General features: G+C 36.3%; 1 protein-coding gene across 2 annotated transcripts in view; it reads left to right on the forward strand.

Annotated features, from left to right (window-relative positions):
- Window positions 1-12,883, forward strand: part of RAD21 (RAD21 cohesin complex component) — a 65,589-nt gene extending 52,706 nt beyond the window's left edge. For both annotated transcript variants that reach the window (XM_006186467.3, XM_032468232.1), the window contains 6 exons: window positions 441-664; window positions 1,844-2,003; window positions 2,445-2,593; window positions 9,669-9,818; window positions 10,461-10,544; window positions 11,207-12,883. In XM_006186467.3, coding sequence (XP_006186529.1) covers window positions 441-664; window positions 1,844-2,003; window positions 2,445-2,593; window positions 9,669-9,818; window positions 10,461-10,544; window positions 11,207-11,398 — 959 coding nt within the window. In that variant the 3' untranslated portion in view covers window positions 11,399-12,883. The remainder of the gene's footprint in view (window positions 1-440; window positions 665-1,843; window positions 2,004-2,444; window positions 2,594-9,668; window positions 9,819-10,460; window positions 10,545-11,206) is intronic.
- The last annotated feature ends 802 nt before the right edge of the window (window positions 12,884-13,685 follow it).

Raw genomic sequence — 13,685 nt, forward strand, 5'->3', positions numbered from 1 at the left:
AAGTGGTTAGCCATATTTCAAATGAGTAAACGAAGAGGTGAGCAAAATAAAGTTAACTTTTCTAAACGGTCACTCACCGAGTAAGTGGCAGAACCTAGGACTTGAGCCCAACTCTGAATCAAGTGTGGTGTGTTCCGTGTTTATAGTATTAAGCTACATGAGCAAAAATGTATTGGCCCTGGCCATTATTTTGCTCCTTTTGTGCTAAAAATCTATACATATTTATTCATTCAGATTTTTATTGAACACATGGCTAGCATACATGCCAGCCTCTACATGGTACTTGGGAAACATCAGTTAAAACAGATTCTGCCCTCGTGAGGCTTAACTTTTTTTCTAGGTATTTAGTAAAGCAGGAATATAATGAGACCAAGTCTGGTAGTTGGATGTTTCATGCTAGCCTCTCAGAAAAATGACCTTATTTTCTTTTATCATACTAGTCAAAGAAACAAAAGCCAAGAGGAAGAGGAAGCTAATTGTTGACAGTGTCAAAGAGCTGGACAGCAAGACAATTAGAGCCCAACTTAGTGATTACTCAGATATTGTTACTACTTTGGATCTGGCACCACCCACCAAGAAATTGATGATGTGGAAAGAGACTGGGGGAGTGGAAAAACTCTTCTCTTTACCTGCTCAGCCTTTGTGGAATAACAGACTACTGAAGGTAATATAGTTTGCAGAATTTTTCATTTTAGAGAGATTATGACCATTTTTTTAAATATCCTTTAATAACTTTTGTTTGAATCATTTTGATCAGATATTTTTCAGCTATCTGGCATCTTCTTTTTGTTCTCCCATAAACCTTAGTATACTGAACATAATCTGATCTGAAAGTTCATGGAAGTGACATCTGCATTTCTAAAAGATACAGAATGAATTTTCTAAAAAGCCACTGGTATTTTTAATAATAGTTCTCTCTCCTCAACCTCCTATGATACATTTTGTTGCCTTAATGTGTACTGTGGTTCAGGTCTGCAATCTTTAGATGTTGCTTTCTGGCTAAAACATGGGGTAGTTCTACTTTTCCCGCAAATAAAGCTAGAATTCTTTAGAGATTTTTTTCACTTAACCGGCCCTTTTCTGCTCACTTCAGGTTTCAGACTATTCCATAAAAGTTCTGAGGCATCTGAAAAGCTGTTAGGGTATTATTATCTCTAAAGTTAAAATATTCATAGAACCATATTGACTTTACTATAATTTAGTGTTTAAAGCAGTAAGACTTTGGTAAAACTGCTGTTTACTGGAAGTACAATCATATAATCATTTGGAAGAAGGTCCTTAATATATTTTTGGACTCAGTGGTCTCATCATTAGGAATTTTTCCAAAGGAAGTAATTCAGAGCCACTTACATGAAGATGTTCGTTAATTGTTATTTACAGTTAATTTTTTAAAAAGAAACTTAGTCTTGAAGTGTGGCGCATACATATATATACACACCCAACACACAGGTTTATCTCTACTCAGTGGAATATTATGCAATCATTAAAAATAACAAAAATAATAGTAATTATAATTACCATATAACATTAAGTTGAAAAGGCACTATATAAAGCTATTTGGTATGATTTCATTTAGATTAAGTTTTAAATTTATTTTCATTTGCACACTTAAAATTTATCCATTGTTTCATAACTTGGAGATAATACTAGAGTTCTAAGTACAGGATTTCAAATTATAAAATACAGTGAAGTGTGAATATAACATTGAGTAGAATTCATGGTAAATTACATATACACTGATTATAGCATATTTATTAAAACATACTTACGGAAAATAGTAATGTCAGTGATAGGTTTTAAGTTTATGTGATTTATAATTGATATTTTTAATTTTTTTTAATAGCTCTTTACACGCTGTCTTACACCACTGGTACCAGAAGATCTCAGAAAAAGGAGGAAAGGAGGAGAGGCTGATAATTTGGATGAATTCCTCAAAGAATTTGAAAATCCAGAGGTTCCCAGAGAGGACCAGCAGCAGCAGCAGCAGCAGCGTGATGTTATAGGTCTGTTCAATTGAAAAAGTTTCCTGATAAAGTTTAAGTGAACATTTGGTTTAAAATTTACCTATATATTGCCAAAACAAATCAGAAACAAAGAAGTATACTCAAATTTTTGGACAGGGAAATACATGCCTTACATTCTCTGATTGCTTTGTTAGATGTGAAGTTTTTTGTTTTCAGAAAGGGTTGACGTATAGGACTGGCTGAATGATAGTCTGCTAATGGATAGTCCTGGGTGGGACGTGTCCATGTAGGCCCCTTCCCACCTTTAAGTGTATTGTTAGGAATTGAGTAACCTTTTGGAGGTAAAATTTTACTCAGCCTTCCTTAGGGAAAGTAAGTCTCTGTTTTACTCTTAGCATATTAGTATTAAACGTAAATGGTTTTAAAATATTGTTGAGGACTGTTAGGCCCTAAGCTTTCTCTTCATATGACCAAATGCAGATGAGCCCATTTTGGAAGAGCCAAGCCGCCTCCAGGAGTCAACAATGGAGACGAGCAGAACAAACCTGGACGAGTCAGCCATGCCCCCACCGCCACCTCAGGGAGTTAAGCGAAAAGCAGGACAAATTGACCCGGAGCCTGTGATCCCTGTAAGTAAGCACATCTCTCCATCATGATGTTTGGGGTGTTCAAACAGTATTTTAGATCTCCAGTAGTCACAGGTGTTACTTAAGGAGACCTTTTGAAGTATCTTGGTTTTGGCAGAAAGTAGTAAGGAATGTGTGCAGAGAGAGAATGGCAGCTGAGGATCTAAACACAATACGCTCTAAGTGGGAGGAATTTTTGGTTTTTCTGACTTCCTGGATAGAGTCGTGCTTCAAAGTGGCTTAGAGCGAGTATCCTTGGCTAATGTGGAATCCTTGACTCTGAACTTGGTTCCAGTTTTATTTCTCCAACATTTGCCTGTGGTGAATCTGACAGTTGCAGATAGAAGAAAAGCAGTATATGGAACCTGTTAAATTCTACAGATACTAAATACATTGTGAATAAAAATGAAACAAACTTCCTGCTAAAAAAAAAAAAGAATTTTTATACTTGAAACTAGTAGAGTCTCATACATTCCAGGTGTCTCACCATTTATATTGCACATTTTCTCGTCCAGTTTAAGTGTATTAGCTTCAGGTGTACAACATAATGATTGGGTGATATATGTATATGTAGTGAAATGATGACCACAGTAAGTTAGCATCCATCACACATTTTCTTCTTATCATGAGAACTTTTAAGAGCTACTCTTAGCAACTTGCAGATATGTAGTATAATTTAATCTCCTTATCCATGGATGCAGATACAGAGGCCTGTCTGTAATACATCAGTTTACATAAGAGTCTTAAGCATCCATGAATTTTGGTATTTAGAGGGGATCCTGAAGCCAATTCCCTGCAGATACAGAGGGACAACTGTATCATTAATTATAATCAGCATACTGTATGTCAGATCCCCAAAACTTATTTATCTTATAATATATGGAAGTTTTTCTTTGACCAATATCTATTCATTTTTCCCACCCTCTAGTAACCACCATTCTACTTTCTGCTTCTCTGAGTGTCAGCTTTTTTAGATTCCACATGTAAGTGATATTTATCAAACAGTTTCTTTCTCTGACTTATTTCACTTAGCATAATGCCCTCAGGGTCCATCCATGTTGTCGCAAAAGGCAGAATTTCTTTCTTTCTCATGATGAATATTTCAGTGTGTGTCTATATATATGTTTTTCTTAATCCATTTATATGCTGTTGGATACTTAGGTTGTTTCCATAGCTTGGCTATTATTTGGCTATTATAACTAATCTAATGCTACAGGGAACATGGAGGTGCAGGTATCTTTTTAAGGTAGTGATTTCATTTCCCAGAAGTGAAATTGCTGGATCATATGGTAGTTCTGGTTTTAATTCTTTGAGGACTCTCCATACTGGTTTTCCATAGTGGCTGTACCAGTTCACATTCCCACCAGAAGTGCATGAGGGTTTCCTTTACTCATCCTCACCACTGCTTGTTACCTCATCTTTTCAATGATAGGTGATTCCTAATTGTGGTTTTTATTTACATTTCCCTGATTAAAGGTGTTGTGTACCTTTTCATGTACCTGTTGGCCATCAGTATAGTCTTTGGGAAAATGTCTTCACATCCTCTGCCCATTTTTTAATTGTTTTTTTTTTCTCATGAATTGTGTGAGTTCTTTATCAGATAAATGATTTGCAAATATTTTCTCCATTCTGTAGGTTGCCTTTTCATTTTATTGATGGTATCTATATAGAATGTTTTAGTTTAATGTAGTCCCACTTGTATATTTTTTGCTTTGGGTGTCAAATCCATAAAAATCATTATCAAGACCAGTGTCAGGGAGCTTATTGCCAGTGTTTTCTTCTATTGAATTTTGGTTTCAGGTCTTAGATTCACATCTGTAATCCATTTCATTCTTTTCTGTATGGCTGTCCATATTTCCCTGTACCGTGTATTGAAGAGATTGTCCTTTCCCCAGTATGTATTTTTGGCTTCTTTCTGCTGCTGAATTAATTGACCATATATGTGTGGGTTTATTCCTAGGCTCTCTATTCTGTTCCAGGATCTGGTTTCTTTAGCAGACATTCCTGTGTATCTCCAATACTAGGCAGTTTTAGGCTTTCTTATTAAGAAATCAGAATATACTTGTCCAATTGCTGAAAAAAAGTAAAGCAACATCTTGCTATGTCATCAAGACTGGCTACCACTAAATTCACTTAGAATAGGTTAACTAAACAAGTATAAAGAAAGAGAGGAGGTCAAGATGGTGGAATAGAAGGATGTGGAGCTCACCTCCTCCCCATAGATCAACATGAGGAACAATTCTCACAGAATATTAGACTCACACAGGCTACATACACATGGTCCCACATAAAAGCAGCCCTTCAAGACCACAGTAGATAACTGTTGCTCCTAAACTCAGAGTCAGAGAAATACAAGTAACATGAAGTAGAGGAGCCACTCCCAATTAAAGGAGAAATCCCCCTGAAAAAACAATAAAATAGACTTCTCCAGTCTATCAGAACTAGAGTTCAAAAAGGGGATAATAAAAATACTGAAAGAATTTTAAAAAGCTATTTATAGAAATGATCTATGCAGATCACTGTAACAAGGAACTAGAAAAAAAATCAGCTTTACTATCAGCTGATTTCTCTACATAAATGTTTCAGGCCGGAAGGGAGTGGCAAGATATATTCAAAGTCCTGAAAGGAAAAACCTGTGACCTAGGATACTGTCTACCCAGCAAGATTATCATTTAGCATAAAAGGAGAGAAAAGAATTTCTCAAACAAAAACTAAATATAGCAACACTAATTGACAAGTCTTCTCTAAATAGAAAAGAATCTGTAGAAAAGATAAAATCACAATTGGAAATATAACTACAATGAATAGCATAAGCATGAAGAGGACATCAAAATCATAAAACGTAGGTAAGGGATTAAGAAATTTTTGTTTGTTTTTAAGAATGTGTTTGCACCTATATGGATAAAAGTCTAAAGCAAGTAGATACAGTAATCAAGTTAAAGTACTTGAAAAACAGGGTAACCACAAATCAAAAACATAACAGTAGAGTCACAGAGAAAACTCAAAGCATTATACAGTAGAAAATCATCAAACCTCAAAAGGGAAAAACAAAAAGGAACAAAGAAGAAATGCAAAACCTGTGTCCTGGTACATGGTCAGTCCTAGAGAATGTTCCACGTAAAAAAGAATTAGAAAAAGTACAAAACCTAAACTTGGAAGGATCAGAGAGGAAATTAGTAAAATAGAGATTAAAAAAGACAATGGGATATAGCAATAAAATCAAGAACTGGTTTTTTGAAAGGGTAAACAAAATCAACAAACCTCTGGCCAGGCTCACCAAGAAGAAAGAACCCAAATATAGCAAGAAATGAAAGAGGAGAAGAACCAATACCACAGACATACAAAAAACCATAAAAGGATACTATAAACAACTATATACCAACAAATTGGATAACCTAGAAGAAATGGACAAGTTTCTAGAAATATACTGTCCACCAAAACTGAATCAAAAAGAAATAGATAACGAGTGGAGTGATCACTAGAAGTAAAATAGAATCTGTAGTTTAAAAAAAAAAAACTCCCTGCAAACGAAAGTCCAGGATCAGATGGCTTCACTGGGGAATTCCACAGTCATAGAAAGAAGAACTTACACTGATTCTTCTTAAACTCTTCCAAAAGATTGAAGAGGAGGGGAAACTCCCAGAGTCATTCTATGAAGCCACCATCACCCTGATATCAAAACCAAAAACACTACCAAAGGAGAAGACTACAGGCCAATATCTCTGATGCATGTAGGTGAAAAATTCTCGACAGAATAGTAGCAAACCAAATCCAACAGCACATAAAAAGATCATACACTACAATCAAATTGGATTCATCCCAGGGTTACAGGGGTGGTTCACCATACACAAATCTGTGATGCACCACATCAACAAAAGAAAGGACAAGAACCACATGATCATCTCAATAGATGAAGAAAAAGCATCTGGTAAAATTTAACATCCATTCACTCTTACCAAAGTGAGTGTGGTGGGAACATACCCCAACATTTTACCTACTTTAATGGCAAACACACAGCTAACAATACACAGCAGTGAACAGTTGAAAGCCTTCCCACTAAAATCCAGAACAAGACAAGGATGCCCACTCACCATTTCTCTTCAACATAGTAGTGGAAGTCCTAGCTACAGCAATCATAAGGAGAAGAAATAGAAGGGATCCAGATTGGAAGGGAAGAGGTAATAAAATTGTCACTATACACAGATGTTGTGATACTATATATGAAAACCTTACAGACTCCACACAAAAACTACTAGAACTAAACAAATTCAGCAAGGTACAGGGTACAAGATTAACATGCAGAAATCTGTTGCATTTCTTTACAGTAATGATGAAATGTCAGAAACAAAATTTTAAAACTTCCAAATTGCATCAAAAAAATAAAATACTTAGGAATAAACCTGACCAAGGCGATGAAAGACTTATAGATGATTTAAAGAAAAGGAAAGATACCTCATGCTCTTGGATTGGAAGAATCAAGTGTTAAAATGACCATACAACCCAAAACAATCTACAGATTTAATGTGATCCCTATCAAATTCCCCAGGACATTTTTCACAGAGCTAGAATAAATAATCCAAAAATTTGTATGGAACCACAAAAGACCCAGAATTGCCAAAGCAATACTGAAGAAAAAGGAGACTGGAGGAATAACCCTCCCAGACTTCAAACAGTAGTACAGAGCCATAGTAATCAAAACAGCCTGGTATTTGCACAGACAGACATGGATCAGTGGAACAGAATAGAGAGCCTAGAAATAAACCCACACATCTACAATCAATTGTCTTTGACAAAGGAGGAAAGAATATACAATGGAGAAAAGACAGTCTCTTTAGCAAGTGGTGTTGAGAAAGCTGGACAGCCACATGTATGTAAATCAGTGAAGTTAGAACACTCCCTCATGTCATACACAAAAATAAACTCAGAATGGCTTAAAGACTTAAGACGGGACATCATAAATCTCCTAGAAGAGAACAGGCAAAACATTCTCTGGCATAAGTCGTAGCAGTGTTCTCCTGTAGCAGTCTACCCAGGCAATAGAAATTAAAACAAAAATAAACAAATGGGACCTAATCAAACTTAAACACAGCCTACGGGCTGGGAGAAAATACTAGCAAACGATGTGACTGACAAGGGCTTAATTTCCAGAATATGCAAACAGCTCAGAGAACTCAACAAAAAACGAACAACCGAATCAGAAAATGGGCAGAAGGCCTAAGGAGACATTTCTCTAAAGAATACACACAGATAGCCAGTAGGCACATGAAAAGATGCTCAGTATCACTAATTATCAGAGAAATACAAATGAAAACTACAGTGAGGTATCACCTCACAGTGGTCAGGGTTGCCATCATTAAGAAATCCACAAACAAATTCTGGAGGTGGAGGGAGAGAAAAGGAAACCCTCTTACACTGTTGGTGGGAATGTAATTTGGCATGGCAACTATGGAAAACAGTATGGAGATCCCTTCAAAAAAAAAACAAAAAAACAAAATTGGGGGGACAGCATAGCCCAGTGGTAGAATGCAGGCCTAGCAAGCATGAGGTCCTGGGTTCAATACCCAGTACCTCCATTAAAAAAATAAATAAAAACCTAGTTGCCTCCACACCCACCCAAAAAAAAAAGTATACAGTGCTATATGTCAATTATATCTCAGTAAAACTGGAAGGAAAAAATTTTTTTATATTCCAGAGGAAGCTCTAACTCAAAAATACAGATGCACCCCAGTGTTCATAGCAGCACTGTTTACAATAGCCAAGACATGAAAGCAACCTAAATGTCCATCATCAGATGATTGGATTTGGAGGTGGTGCACGCACACGCATAATGGAATACTACTCGGCCATAAGAAATAAAATAATGCCATTTGCAGCATCATGGATGGGCCTAGAAATTACCATACTGAGTGAAGTAAGTCAGACAGAAAGACAAATATCATATATCATTTACATGTAGAATCTAAAAAAACGATACAAATGATACAAATGAACTTACTTACAAAACAGAAACCTACTCACATAGAAAACATGGTTACTGAGGGAGAGGGAAGGGATAAATTGGGAGTTTGAGATTTGCAGGTACTAACTACTATATATAAAATAAGTTTCTACTGTATACACAGAGAACTATATTCATTGTCTTGTAATAAAAATACGTTTTGTAATAAAAAATACGTTGGTATAACTGAATCACTATGCTGTACACCAGAAACTAACAACATTGTAAATCAACTATATTTCAATTAAAACATACCTATATATATAAAGGAAGTAAGGTGCTCTGGTTTAAGGCTTCTCAACCTTAAGTCTGTGGAATAAATTAATCCGAGCAAAGGGAGGCTTTTTGGTACCTTAGGCTCTTGGTTCAGCTTCCATCAAGACGTTGGCAGAAGAATACTCCTTGCCAGTTTTAAGAACTAGTTGTCTGTGCCCTCTGGTGGTAAGGAGTTGTCAAGAAGAGCATTTTTCTGTTTGATCTCGGGAATAGGACTGGGAACAGGTAACGAGCGGGTTGCTCTAGTACTGCTCCCTGGGTACTTACTCCCTTGTCAGTTTATTAATGTTCTCGTCTGTTTATATTAAGCCAGAAATGAAGGGAATTCAAGAAATGGGCCCAGAACAATAGTCTCTTGATTCCTATTAATTTGCTGCCATAAGAGCACCTAGGCTCTTATTTAGAGCTTACACTTAGTTGGAATAACCTTAAGGCTGTCTTATGCAGGAATGGTTGACAGTACCAGGTAATTAATGTTAGAGACTTTTTGCATTGCCCTGGAGTCAGTGGATTCTGTTTTTTCCTAAAATGCTATTACAGAAAGTTTTGAGGGGTTTTAAACTATAGTTTTTCTTGTTTTTTACAAATTCCTCACGTAAACTTCAAGTAATTTGACTTCTAAAAAGTATGAAAACAAAACACTTTGTCCTAGAATAAGATAATGAATGGATTAATATTTTTATAAGCTATTTTAATGCTTCACAGTAAAAAAAAAAACAGAACAAGACATGTATAATAATCAGGTTTTGATTATAAGGAAGTGTGGAGATATGACCCCACTGTTTCTTTTCATTTTGCCTGAAGCCTCAGCAGGCAGAGCAGATGGAAATACCTCCTGTAGAGCTGCCCCCAGAAGAGCCTCCAAATATCTGTCAGTTAATTCCAGAATTAGAACTTCTACCAGAAAAAGAGAAGGAAAAAGAGAAGGAAAAGGAAGATGATGAAGAGGAGGAGGTAAGGAAGGGCTGTAAAGAGGACTGATGAATAAATGTACATTCCAGACTAAGCAAAAATCTTCAACCAGCAGTAAGAACCGGCCACAAGATAAAGGCAGCTAGGAACAATTTAGAAGTCAAGAAATCGGCGAAAGGGCACTCCGCTGTCCTTCAAGAGCCCACAGAGGACACAGTTACATAGCACAGCATAAAATCTGATGTTCTTAATGACGATCTAGATCACTAAGAAGTTTAGCTTACATTCAAACAATTGTCATCCACAATTAACTTAGCTCCAATAGGAAACATAATAAAAAGCTGGTTGAAATAACAATGTACTTAATGACATAGTGACTGCTTAAATTTCTTAGCAAGGGCCAGTAACGTGTAGCTCACCACCAACAGTAGTCCATGGACCACACTGCGTAGATAGATCACATCCTTGTAGATCAGTACAGAATCATATTCAGCTCAAGTATGCTTGGAGGTAGAGGACTTTGTTTCTTAAGAAAGACTTTAAACTACATGCTAAATGACTTTTCCATTAATCAAAATGCTCAGTTTAGTGTAAGAGCTTTCAAGAGATATAAAAACCGCTTCATTTTGTAGCAGCTTTGTCAGTTTTTTGTTTTGTTTTTGTGTGGGGGTCATTTTCACTCAGGATGAAGATGCTTCAGGGGGTGATCAGGATCAAGAAGAAAGACGATGGAACAAAAGGACTCAGCAGATGCTTCATGGTCTTCAGGTATGCCCATGAAGCCTGAGAGAGATTTCATCAAAGGCTTTTGGCATTGTTTCCTCAAAAAAAAAAAGTGACATGCTATAACCAGAAAACTTGCCTTTTATGAAACTTTTTGCAGAACTGCACATCTTAAACTACTTTAATACATAAGCTGTTAGGCCAGGAGCCAGCCTGGAAAGCATCCAGGTGAACACTTTCCTGTAGTTAACCTGCAGGGCAGACCTCCTTTGTGAGTCTACATTTTCTTTCTTTTGGTTGAGCAAATCTAATGAATTGAATCATCGTTCAGTGTCAGACGTCATTTCTCCTTGGGCCTTAATGTAGCAGGTACAGAGGAGATACCTTGAGTGTCTTCTATGAAAATACCAGGCAAGGTGCTCAAGGTTTCATAAATAGATTCAAAGGATAGTTAAGTTGAGAGTTTTCAGAACCGAGTTTGATCTTACTATTTTGTCAATTAGACATTCAAAATAAATGAGTTATTTTAACATTTGTTGGAACAGCCTAATGTAAACAGTGTCTTACTATTCAAAAATCTACTCCTGGCCCCCAAAAGAATTTACAGTATATTTTTTTGGTATCCAGAACTAGTACCCTTTTAAAATTACTGCTTTACTATGCAGATTTACTTTCATTTAATTCTTTTTTTGTTTGGTTTATTTCAGCGAGCTCTTGCTAAAACTGGAGCGGAATCTATCAGTTTGCTTGAGTTGTGTCGAAACACAAACAGAAAGCAAGCTGCAGCAAAGTTCTACAGCTTCTTGGTTCTCAAAAAGCAGCAAGCCATTGAGCTGACTCAGGAGGAACCCTACAGCGACATCATCGCAACCCCTGGACCAAGGTTCCACATTATTTGAGCAGCTACAAGCGTTATAGCTAGTGTCCGTTTCACTAGTGTGTACAAATCGCCCCCGTGTGTAGGGCACACAAAACCCTTCAAGAAATTTAGGTCTTTGTACAAAGTCTCTGCCTTTTTCTTCATTCTTTCCAGTATTTTAAATTTACCAGTTTCATCTTGTATGGTGGTTGTGTTCTGATGGAGAACAAGAACCCAGAAGGTTATTTTTTAACAGGCCAGAACAGATGTGTACAATATTGGCACGTGTACTAGTGTTGAGTAGCAGTGGAACGTCGGGGTTTTTATACTAGGTCTCCATTACTGCATTGGAAAGAAGAACTTTTCAAGAAAAATGCCTGACAGACAGTTAAGAACTGTGGTGTCTTTTCCCATCAGTAACACCGGCAGTCTTCTAGTAACCTTTGTGCTTTAGGGATGGCACCCAGAACAGAGATTGTCCTCTTGAGATAATGTTTTAAAGCGTAATTCCACAGTGACCAGGGGGGTGTGTGAAACTTTATCGTAACTAATCCCCTTCAGCTACAAAAAGACAGGACTTGGTTTAAGTGCCCTATTTTGGAAATCATTCCATTTGAGACTTTTTAATGAACCTTACTATCCTAAAATCTGTTGTTTTAGTGAGGCTCTAAAATGAGCAGAAATAGACTTTTTAGAGTAGAATGAATATTAAAGAGCATTTATAACTTTCCAGGAACTACAAATCAAAGTTTTAAAAAGATGTTTGGAGACACTTGAGTATTCAGATCATGAAAATAGAAATTGCTATGCCAGCTGAAAGGACAGGCTGATGGGAAATCATACAACTGGTTGACTTAACCTTGAAGCAGACAGTGCTGTAAAAACTAATGGCTTCTCTGATATTTATTATAAGTTTTAGTACTGATCTTTTTGCCATTGCTTGCACACTCCTATATTTGGGACTTTAATAGCTTTGCAACAAATCCAATATCTGGTTTCCTATAATTTAAGTAAGGAAAAACACATCCAAATAAAGGCTTTATTATTAACAGACCAGACAGGTAGCACCAGAAATTATGTGACTGTTATGATTATCAAAACATGTCTTAACTTTTTAGGGCAAAATTACACTGAAAGTTCTAGCTTAAGTGGTAGCACTTTTGTGGGAAAAAAAATCACTCAGACTTCAGTGTGTACCCAATAATTTTAAATTATGTGCAACGTTTTAAATTTGTGAACTCATAATTACTGTTTTGATGATTCAGTTTCTTGAGAATGGTAAGTGTATCAAATTGCTATTGCCGCTTTATTTTCAATATGATGTGCCTGTAAACCATGGATTTTTCTCCCTTTGTAAAAAGACATTGTAGATAATTAAATGTTTGATTATAGAAAAGTCATTAGTTTCTTGTTACACATTTTGTTAGTCTGGTTTTTGTTGCTTATTGGGTTTTAATATTGTTCTTGAAAATAGTTGATGCTATGTTATGTATAACTTTTCTAATAAAAGTTGTGTTATATGCTATAAATGTTGGACTATTGTTTTCCAGATAATGGTGTTCTCCAGGAAAACATAGATGAAATAAGTTAATTATGCTTCATCTTTTGTTTGTCTTATCTAGAATAATTATCCATACAAATAGTGAAATTTTAAAGAGGTCTTAGAGTTAAAAAAAAGACTGGAATAATTTGTCTTCATTGACAGAAGAGCCATGAGATGGATAGGTGTGTAATCTTTACAGTGTCTATTAGAATGTATTAAGATTAAAATGAAACCAATAAATGCTAGTGCTAAGGAATCTTAGGGCATAGATAACTACTAAATACATAACAAATTATGAATGCCTATGGATGTGTGTCCTTGGGGCCCTAATAAACGAACTTAGCCTATGAACAATGTCCTGGAGACTTGCTGGGTCCATCCGAGAAACCTTAAGCCAGGGCATTTGGTTACTTGGAATGTACCCACCATTGCGTTCAAGCATCTGACTTGTCCCGCCACAAGCTGTGAGTTTTAACACACAGAAGACTTCATTGGTTTAAGCCCTGCTGTATCTTAAGTGTAAATAGTTTAATGCTGTTTGTAATAGAAAAGTAAGTGTTTACTAAGCACCAGTCCTCAAAGATGCTTTAATTTAGGGCTCACCACCCACAGTGAAGACAGACTAGTAAGAATTATAATCTAACATAACATAAAAGTAATGGGAACCCAGAATATAGCATGCCAAAGTACCTGGGTGTGGTCCACAAGGGATTCTACGATGAGAAAAGGCTTGCTAATAAGATTTGAAAGATGATTCAGCATGGTAACTAGAATGAACTGGTTT

The sequence above is a fragment of the Camelus ferus genome, chromosome 25 (genome assembly GCF_009834535.1).
Source record: "Camelus ferus isolate YT-003-E chromosome 25, BCGSAC_Cfer_1.0, whole genome shotgun sequence".
Lineage (NCBI taxonomy): Eukaryota > Metazoa > Chordata > Mammalia > Artiodactyla > Camelidae > Camelus > Camelus ferus.